Below are 10,719 nucleotides of genomic sequence, written 5' to 3' on the forward strand. Positions count from 1 at the left end.
CTCCACCACAAGAACAATAAAGGGATCACTCTATTTAACGTAAACACAATGAATATCATCCCTCTCGTACTATGAAGGCAATTCGTAGTTGGATTAAGGGGGATTCAGTGTAACCAAGTTATTACATTTTCTTTTTTTCTTTTCTGCGAAAAAAATAAATAAAATAAAATAAAAAGGCTTCTACATTTACTGGACTTGGAAATGAAAACAAGAGACAATGAACATGATAGAAAAAATGAATTGAATTCTGAGTCTAACATCTTGATCTAAATTGCATTTTCACTAGAAATTGTGGGATTGACATTGACTAGTTCAGCTCTACAAATTCCCTAACAAAATAACAACCTCCTGCTTCAGTCTAAACACTACATTATTGAACACTAATTTCTTGCCCATTTTCTCTTCCGTGTAATTATTATTACCTCTACCAACCCCACTTATTTTTTGTGTTACAAAGCATGCCAACCATGCATGAATTCCCCAGTTATGCTTAAGGGGATGAATTAACTCAAAATCACTTTGAACTAATAACTTATTTTTTTCCTTTGGGGTCCTGCTGGTTTGATAACACAACACGCACCTTCGTTCCACATGTTTGTGTATCAATGTGCTGGATGGAGCAGCAAAAGTGGAGCAGACTCAGCTGGTTCAGTTTTGGGTAGTCCTCTGTCCTTGCTGCTTTGACTTGGTTCTCAGGCATGCATGGCATCCATTTTAAAAATCTGGCATGCCACTTGACCGTGATGAATACTCAGTTACCAATTTGAAAAACATTGATGATTTATCCTCTAATAGTCGCATTGGAGTATCAAACTCTGCAACTCGGCCTGCAAAATTATCAAAACAAGTTTCATGAGCAAAGAACCTGTGTGCATTCCCCCCAACCTTAAATCCCAACCAGAAACAGAAAACAGAAGCCACAGAAAAATCAGGTAGTGGAAATTAATATTAAGATAATTCAGAATCATGCCCTGTCAGACCCAATTCCAAAGAGTTTCAAGGAGTTCAGATTTACTTTTAGTTTCCTGTGTCAATTTGGGAAATAAACAATAGATCATGAATCTACAGTAATAGGAGCAATAATAGCTGCATCCAGTGCAAAAAAGGACAGTCAAATCATTGAAAGGCCATAAGCACATGGACAACTTTCTGAAATTAATCTACCATCAAAACTCATATTATTGAAGTTACTTTCAGTTATCTGAATAAAATCTCACATACATGGATTATGATTGAATAAAGTGAACCAGACCACCAATAAGGCTATCACAATCTGGGCGTGGTGGACTTGGTGGGGGCATAATCTACAGCAATATGCCTAAAATTTGCTTTACATTCATATGTATGGATAGTTCAAAAAAAATTCTTTAGGAAAACCCTCTTACAACCAAATTGGAAGATCGTAGTATAAAATGAAGCAAATGTAATGGATACAGTTTTTAATGATCTTGAAACACTTCCAAGTATGCTCCCTTTTCCAGCCACATTTTCCATATAACATTCTTAACCCTTCCTTAACAGATACATCCACCAATTGAATGTATAAAAAGCATGATGAAAACTGAACATTTAGATATATAACCTAACCTATATGAAATACCACTTGAGTTCATTAGTACTAATCACAAATGTCACACTGAGGCCAGACCTATATGTCGCAATGAAATAATGAGTTCAGAGTTAAACTTTACATACCATCACTGAGTACCAGAACTAGATCGCTGTCGATAACAGTTGGAATACGATGTGCAATTGTGCATACAGTACAATTCTTAAACTCAGTTCGAAGAATCTTCTGGATGAGATTGTCAGTGGCTGAATCAACTGATGCTGTTGCTTCATCAAGCACCAGTATCCTTGCCTGCTTAAGCAAAGCCCGACCCAAGGACACAAGTTGCCGCTGACCCACGCTCCAGTTATCTCCATTTTCAAGCACTGCAAAACAAAGTACAGCCGATCAATCACACATAACTCCAAAGGCTTAGTGAAAGAGAGAAATTTACAACATAATTATAGTAGGTGATATCTTGCCACATACCCGGTGCATCAAGCTTTTGCTCCTTAGCCCGGATTATCTCTCCAAGTTGAGACTTATCAAGTGCCTGTGCCAAATCAAAATAAACCAATTAGTCAGGGGCATATTATCATACATAATCACTATTTATTTTAAACTATTTTATAATCTATTATAATTTTTGGTTTTCTTATATAAACTTGGTCTTACGCGATGTGCATTCATGGGTTTGAGTCCAGGAATCAGCCTCTCCCAAAATAAAATTGGGGGTAAGGCTGCTTATCAATCACCTCTCCCAGACCCCGCAAAAATGGGAGCTTTGTGCACTAGGTACGACCTTTATATTGAAATATTTTCTTTTGTTTACATATGATTCTTGATTAAGCTGTGCTTCACAGATGAATGAAACAATAAAAACTTCAACAACAACAAAAAAAAAAAAAAAAAAAAAAAGGAATGTGAATTAAAGTTGATACTAACCTGCCAAATTTCATGATCTGAATGCTCTTCAAGGGGATCAAGATTGTTCCTAATGGTACCTTCAAATAAGGTAGGATCCTGAGGTATGATACTCAGACGGCTACGAAGATCATGAAGGCCAATTTTTGAAATATCAATGTTGTCTATAATGATCCTCCCACCTTCTGGTTCAATTAATCGAAACAAAGCCTGGATCAAAGTAGATTTACCACTTCCAGTACGCCCAACAATTCCAATCTTCTTTCCACCTGGAAATTTACAGGTTACGTCACGAAGAACTACAGGCAGATTCTCCTTATAACGAACCTACATAGGGAAAAGGGGGTGGGGGGGAGAGAGGGAGAGAGAGAAAGAGAGAGAGGAAAGAATAGAAAAGGGAAAAATGTCAGCAACAAAGTTCAAATGCCAAGAAACCTTTATCGTCAATTTTAAAAAAGCACAAGCATGTCAAGGTCAAACTGAACTGCATACCTTTAAGTCATTCATTTCAATTGTTCCATTCTCAGGCCATGAGGATGGAGGTCGAGAGTCCTCAATAATCGCTGGGGCTTCTCCTGGAATTTGGCTGTACTGATAAATCCTTTCTATGGAAATAATTTTGTTTTCAAGCTTGCAAAAGCTAAGTATCCATCGCGATAGGCGTGCATTCAAATTAAGGCCATATGTCACAGCAAGGCCTGCCATGCCTACAGAGAAGAAGCAACCATGCTTAGCAAAAGTATATTATCAAAAATTAAGGCATTTGATCAGGTGCCTACTTTGGAACTTCCAACTCACATTTTACTCTTCCATTATTATTTTCAAAATCAAGTAATTTTTCATCACTTGCCTCCCCAAGACCAAAGTTAAATATGACAAACACAAATCAGTAATCTTAAGATACCATACATGTGCACAAAGAACATTTTGTGACTTAAAAAGTGTTGAAGTGGCATGCCGAAAACACAAGTCAACACAAACTGAATAAATTAGAAAAGGAAAAGGAAAAGGAAATATCATGTGCAAAGTTAGTTTTTGACAATTGAGGGCTCTCAATAGGTTGGCAGTGTAAAGTCCGAATGGTAAAAAATACCACATCGCAGAAATTAATAGTCCCATTACACCAACTACCAAGCAGGTTTTTTCTGTCTGGAGTGTATGCTTTAAATGCAGGAAATGGCACATCAAAACATTTTCACCTTATTATTTCACTGGACATGTCACTCCACACTCATACAGAATTTTTCTCATAAGAATAGGCAGAGAAATTTGAGGATGGGAGAGGCAATATACTTACTTGGATCAATACTCCCATGTGGAAAGCTCACAAGTAAAACCATGCAGAAAGCAAATACAAAAGTTGAGAGTAACTCCATCCGTAGGCAAAGCCATTCAATAGCTGAGAGACTGCAGAAGAATGGGCGAGCAAAACTATCAAGAAGGAAGAGGTTCCTCTTCATGAACCTTTTTTCTTGTCCAAAGCCTCTTATCGTTGCTGCTCCAGCAATAGATTCACCAAAAAGATTGATAATTGGAGATTTCTGGATACTGACAATGCGAACCAATTCCCTTGATGAAGCCATGTAGTATTTCTGCCATGCCAGAGATATACGAATATAAGTTACATAGTCCTTTTGGTAAATGGCATTAAATAAGATTCAGAATTTTCAAATCACCACTTCCAAGTCCGAAGTAATTAGTGAGAGGGTTCATATTTGCTTCAAATTATATCAAAGAAGTGCTCCCCTAATAATTAAGTGGAATATTAACTTTCACAAGATTGACGGAATGGACCATTAACACAGTAAGTATTGTGTATACAAGCAGGAAAAGGAAAAGGAGAAAAAAGAAGAAATAAGGTGTAAGGTGAATTGATTAAAAGATGCATAATATTTGAGAATTGAGATTTCTTAATAGCATAAGATGTTCAATGCACATTGATGCAGACCATCTTTGGACATAAATTATGTGTTTAAAAATTTGAAAACTGAACTATATACACACCGGTTATTGGAAATAACAAGAATGGAAAAGTGCCTGAGAAGGAAGCTAAAAATTTAGCAATTTCTTTCCCTTTCATTTGAAACAAAAAGAAAAATGAGCCTGATATTACAAAAATGGGAGCAAAAAGAGAAAAATTCACCTGCATCCATAAGCAGGCAATGGCCATAGGAACAACAAGAAGCAAAATTTGCCAGGTAACCGTTGTCATAACACCAACAATGCCAATAAGCTGAATTGTCGTTGAAGCAAACCCACCAAGTCTAAAAGGAATATCAAGATCCACGACACTTTGATCAACTGACACCTGCAATGTCATGAATAATCTGTGACATCAGATAATGTGAACAAAGGGAAGATCAAAGAAAAATAGAAATAAATATTACATAGAGAGATAGACAGATACATAAGAGAAAAAAAATTTCAAGTTGCATATGTTTTTCCAGTGAAATCAAGCAACTTACACGATTCAAGATCCGTCCAGCTGGAGTAGAGTCAAAGAAAGACATTGGTGCTCGAAACACACTTCTAAGCATATTCAGAAACAATTTCTGTGCAGCCGCCAGACCAAACGTAGCTACCAGAACAGCTCTAACAAATACAAACCAAGAGCTTCCAAAAGCAAAGGCCATATAAACAACTAATAGGACCATAGGACTAACTTTAGGTTGATCTCCTTCTGTTTGGGGATTAGCCCAAGCCATCCACCAATTACTAGCAATTTGAAGGAACTGAAACAGTGCTTGTGCAACAATTATGAGTGGAATCAATAAGCCCTTATATGCTGCAGCCATATATGAGAAGTACACACTCATGTTGACCCTTCCCCTTACCCGCTCCTCTTCCTGAACAAGCTGCTTTTTCCTTAAGCGTTTTGCTTTCTTTTTCTCTTTTATTGCTATCTGGTCCAAGGGTGACACAACTTCTTGCACTTCCTTCGACAAACTGTCAATACCATTTTCAGCTGTAACACATGTTTTACCAAGTACAAGGGACCCAGACAGAGATGGGCTTTCATCTGAATCTTCTGAGTGACAAGGAATATCCATCGCTTCGATTGCTTCATGGTGAGCTGAGACCAAAGTATTAAAATCAGTTCCAGCTTGTAAAAGTTCATCATATTTTCCTGCTTGTATAATGCGGCCTGCTTTAAGAACCTACAAATATAGAGAATTGTTTGTTAGCTTTTTTCAGGACCGTACCATCATATCAGAGTCTCTGGTGGATATTTAAGCTAAAGCATACAAAACCTCATTCGTGTTAATTTATAAACCCACAATAGAAAAATATAAAATATAAAATAAAAAAATAAAAAATAAAAAATTTCAGTAATAAAGTCAAGCAACCACAAAGGCTTAGTGACTCAAAAGATAAAATGCCAATAATTATTTAACTCTTGGATTTTGACCATGCTCTAATATTTTTACCAAAATACTAAAATATCAAAAGTTATTTGAGGGCTAGAGCTTTTAGTCAAAGAATCAAAATAAGCTGAGAACACCTGAATTTCTATTGAATAATTGTTGGAATAGCCATTTTTTTAACATGATAAACTAACTTCCGTTTTAGTAAAATCATTATACAAAAAAAAAAAAAAAAAAATCGCACTAATAGAATTATATGCTCATTCACATAATCATTCAACTCCAACTTCACATTGGATCAATACATAAGCAGAAACAGTCCCATTTTTATTAAAAAAAAAATGCTAAAAACAATATATAGATGCAAGTTTATCACATATATCTAGTCAGTCATCTTCTGGCAACTTTGTGCCAGCTTTGCAATATGGTCCTGTCATTATTTTCTTCTATACTTTAGTTCAAAGTGTATTATTATTCTCTGCCAAGTCTCCTTCACTTGACCTTTCTTTGAACAATAATATATTTGATCAGACAACCAATAACATCAGCTAAAGAAAACTTGAGCTAATTACTTTAATGAATTTTTTAGGTTTTTTTTTTTTTTTTTTTTTTAATAAACTATAGGTTAAAAATTAAATAAATCTCATAAACCTCAAAACATAGGGTTTTGTAAAATAGAAACAAGAAAACTAAAACAAGGGGGAAGAGATTAAATAAACTGAGGATTTTGCAATTAGCAACAGAAGCTACATGGACATGCAGCCTCAAAACTAACAAATTGATGTACTACCAGTCTGGGTAGACACTCATGAGGAGCTTCCAAGATTAATTTCACAAGATGCCACCTCGCATGCTTGGACACAAAACAGATGCCAGCACAGAACTCTATATGCATAAGGAACATATAAAAATGAAGTGTGAAGACAATTTCATACCAGTATAAGATCTGCTGCAGGTAGAAATTCAACTTGATGGGTCACAAAAATCACAGTTTTAGTTGCTAGAGCTGTCAATATGTATTCCTGCAGTTCCATATCATATATTTAGCCACAGTTCAATTATTATTATTATTTTTATTCTAGGCATAGTTCATTCATATGAACTGCAATACTAATGACAATGACAAAATTTATGTCTAACCTTAAATAATTCAGAACCAGTATGTGCATCAACCGCACTAAAAGGATCATCAAGTAAATAAATGTCAGCATCTTGATACAGTGCTCTAGCAAGCTGCACTCGTTGCTTCTGGCCACCACTTAAATTTATACCTCTATCACCAATAATGGTCTGATCTCCATGTGAAAAAAGTTCCAAATCCTTTTTCAGTGAACAAGCATGTAAAACACGCTTGTACTTTGCTTTATCCATTGGGCTTCCAAAAAGAATGTTTTCTTCTATATTTCCAGACTGTATCCATGCTGACTGGGATACATAGGCAGCAGTACCACATACTCTTACCTGAAAAGAACATCAAAGTAACAAGTACTATGAATATTCAACTGCTATTAATAACAGGATTTACAAAACAGCAGCCAAGAAAAACTGAGACGGAAAACAGAATTAGAAATTTGATAAACAAACGTACTTCACCAGAGATTTTTGGTATCTCCCCAAGGATGCAAGAGAGAAAGCTTGATTTCCCAGAACCAACCATACCACAAACAGCAACTCGCATTCCTCTCTCAACTTTCATTTGTATTCCTGATAATGTTGAGGTAGGAGATGAAGGGTCCCAGCAGAACAAACCATCTTTAATTTCTATGGACACATTAGTACTGCCTCGCGGCATGACGATGGTGGCGTCTTCCTGCAACTCTTCCTCCAGCAGGAAACTGGAAATTCGATCAAGAGAAACTTTTGTCTGAGCCATCATAGACACCAAATCAGGAAAATTCCTGAGTGGTTCTTGGAGGATCCTGAAAGTGGCCAGAGCAGAAAGAACACTACCTGCAGTGAGCTGACCACCCAACAATATGCAAGTACCAAAAGTGACAGCTGAAACAAATATGGGGGAGCTCCAGAAAATAAATGTAATAAAAGCTTGAGAATATAGGGCTTTCCGTAGCCACTTGAACTCTACATCCCGCATTTCCTCCAACATAACCCGATACCTGTCCTCCCAAGCTTGCAACTTCAGAATCCTCATGTTCCTTAGACACTCAGAGGTTTTCCTCATTCTTTCATCCTTAGCAGTCATTAACTTTTCTTGATAATCCTCCTGTATCTTTGCCACAGGAACAGTAACAACAATGGAGATGATGGTGGCAATCAATGTTGCGACAGAAGCAATTCCAACATTCTTATACAAAATTGCAAGGGCAAGAATGATTTGCAAAGGAAGCATCCATATATCATGGAGATACCAAGAGTAGTCCCCCACTCTCTGGACATCAACTGCCATGTAGTTTACAATTTCTCCACTGGTGTGACTTTGTTTTGCCAAGCTTGAGAGCCTGAGCCCCTTTCGATACACCATCGCTGTTAAAGCTGATCTCACATGCATACCCAAAATGTCTACCCCAAGGTACCACTGCCGGGTTGTTAACGTCTCCACAAGCTTTGCTGAAAAGAATATTCCGGCAAGAATATACCCCTCATGGGGGAAGGTATTTTTCCCCCCTAAGTAATCAACAAAGTAGCTAATCAAGTACGGCCCCACATATGAAACGAGAGTATTTAGACCGGCAAAAACAGCATTACAAGCCGCCTCTTTCCAAAATGACTTGAGAATTGCCCAAGCCAAAGAAGGCTGCTTGGAAGAGTTTTCAGCCTTCAATTTCTCCCAATTTGACTTCAAAATCTTATAATTGGTCTTGGATCTATCTTTTGGTGCAAGAAGGGGAATGTCCTTAAGCTCAAGCGGTCTCTTTGCACCAATTGAAAGAAGTGGGTTCAACCAAGAAAGTGTGGCCAAGGAAAAAATTCCGGCATCAGTATAAGGGGTAACCTTAAGACACCCCTGTTCTTCTTCAAGAAGCAAAGGTTCTTGAAGATCAGAGTTCCTAGAAACTTGAATACCAGTAACACCCCTAATTGCAACAACACAAAGGAAAGCAAGAACTGGAGTCACAGCAAAATTTGCCACAACATGAGAACACAGGTGCTTTGAACCTTCTACTGAGAATTGTCTTCCATCAATATATAGAGTGCACAGACAAATCAAAAAGGAAAAAAACCACCACACCCTCAACAACAATGGGAATTTCTCAGACGCCTTGAATTTACAATGCAGAGCTGAAAAGCTCAGCACAAACCAAGCTAAGCTTTGTGCAGCTGGCAACAACAGACCAAACCAATTCACAACCTTCCCATTAACACTCTCTCTTACTAAAGCAACCCCATCAAACCCCAAAACGAAAACTTGAACCAACAACACATAGAAACAACAAAGCACTGTAGCTTTAAACCCAGTACCAATACTAACATCGCGGATTTCTCCGTCTACACTGCGCCTAATTGGGCTGGCATTTGCAGCAGCCGAATCATCCTTAACAAATTGAATCCTACCGACACACACAAATATCTGCCTAGCGGAGACAATGAAGAGGAACACAAGAAAGAGCGTCAAATTGATACATATTGAAGAAAGTTCCAATAGTGGAACACCTTGAAAATCACTCAAAAGGGCATTCGGTGATTGTGCTTCTGGTGATGAATAAGATAGAGCTGGGATTTTATCAAGCAAAAGAGAGATACCCATTATTGAAAATGGCATATAGGTGAAGGAGGCGATTGAGAACAGTGAGTCGGTGTTGCTTTTGTGGTTGAACTAAGCGAGAGAGATCAAATCCTATTGTGAAGAAGGGCATTTCACCATCTGGGCTGTGAGAGACAGCAGCAAATGCGTATTTGGAGACAGAATCTGCGGACACATTGCACATCAAAACAAACAGATTTTTATTTTTTACCAGCACGGAAAACAAAGTAAGAGAAAATGAGAATGCTTCAACTTTGCTTGTCTCTCTCTCTCTCTCTCTGTCTCTCTGTGAACGTGTGTGTGTGTGTGTGTGTGTGTTTTGTGTGTATTTATGATATCTGGAGGTGAATAGAAATGGACAAAGACAAGAAGGAGAAATCAAAATCTAAACGAAACCCATTAGAGGAAATAACAAAAAAAGGACTAACCTTGTTGTGTCTTGTATATTCGTTTGGTGAGCCGGTGCAGATTGCCGAGGCAAGTCTGTGAATGTTGTTGTTGTCAAACAGAGAGAGAGAGAGAGAACAAGTTTTACACAGCAAGCTCCTCTGACTCCTTTCAAGAGAGAGTTAAGCAATCCCAAAAAACCGATAACGATGAATGAAGTAAGCTATATAAACGTCGAGAAATTGAGAGAGAGAGAGTGTGTGCGTGTCCTCTCCACCTCTTCTTTCTCTAAAATATTAAAAGGGTTTTTCTCTGTTTCTTTTTTTGGTTTTTGTATAAACTAATATATCTCTATCTATCTGCTGGTACCTTTGTATTTGTTGTTTGCTGTCAACGCGCACTGGGACTGCCGTGTGAGAGAGGAAGAGGAAGAGAAAGAGAAAGGAGTGTTGAATGCTGATGACGAAGCAAAAACCGAAAAAAAAGAAAAAAAAACAAACAAAAGGGGTTAGATTTTGAGAAGGGAAGGTAAAAACAAACACTGAATGGGAGGTGGTGTCCTTTTGTGGCTTTTAATATATTTCCCCAGATTTTGGTCTTTGTTTTGATCAATTGCTTCATTTACTATTATATATAGACAACTGTATAAGAGAGAGACAAAGGAATGTGTACGTTTTTTTTTAATTTTTTTTTTTTAGAAGAATATGAATATTAGTATTTTAAAGATAGAATATTGTTCAGTCAAAAAAAAGAAAAAAAAAAAAGAAGATAGAATATTATTTACATGGTGTGCC

General features: G+C 37.2%; 1 protein-coding gene across 1 annotated transcript; it reads right to left on the minus strand.

Annotated features, from left to right (window-relative positions):
- Positions 1 to 213: 213 nt before the first annotated feature.
- LOC115962237 (ABC transporter C family member 5) lies at positions 214 to 10,515 on the minus strand. Its single transcript, XM_031081138.1, has 12 exons — positions 9,967 to 10,515; positions 7,427 to 9,703; positions 6,979 to 7,299; positions 6,774 to 6,860; positions 4,939 to 5,631; positions 4,617 to 4,781; positions 3,771 to 4,065; positions 2,966 to 3,180; positions 2,495 to 2,800; positions 2,039 to 2,102; positions 1,696 to 1,935; positions 214 to 827 (listed from the first exon to the last, which is right to left on the minus strand). The coding sequence occupies exons 2-12, from the start codon at positions 9,554 to 9,556 to the stop codon at positions 715 to 717; spliced, it is 4,629 nt and encodes a 1,542-aa protein (XP_030936998.1). The 5' UTR covers positions 9,557 to 9,703; positions 9,967 to 10,515; the 3' UTR covers positions 214 to 714.
- Between the last annotated feature and the right edge of the window lie 204 nt (positions 10,516 to 10,719).

The sequence above is a fragment of the Quercus lobata genome, chromosome 9, assembly GCF_001633185.2.
Source record: "Quercus lobata isolate SW786 chromosome 9, ValleyOak3.0 Primary Assembly, whole genome shotgun sequence".
Taxonomy (NCBI): Eukaryota; Viridiplantae; Streptophyta; class Magnoliopsida; order Fagales; family Fagaceae; genus Quercus; species Quercus lobata.

What these genes read in the sequence shown, in the direction of transcription:
- LOC115962237 (XM_031081138.1), bottom strand. Translation starts at nt 9,556, where the DNA reads ATGCCATTTTCAATAATGGGTATCTCTCTTTTGCTTGATAAAATCCCA. An exon ending in TACCAAAAATCTCTGGTGAA is followed by an intron (nt 7,300 to 7,426) that starts GTACGTTTGTTT and finishes TGTTCTTTTCAG; the next exon opens with GTAAGAGTATGTGGTACTGC. An exon ending in TTGAAATGAATGACTTAAAG is followed by an intron (nt 2,801 to 2,965) that starts GTATGCAGTTCA and finishes TTCCCTATGTAG; the next exon opens with GTTCGTTATAAGGAGAATCT.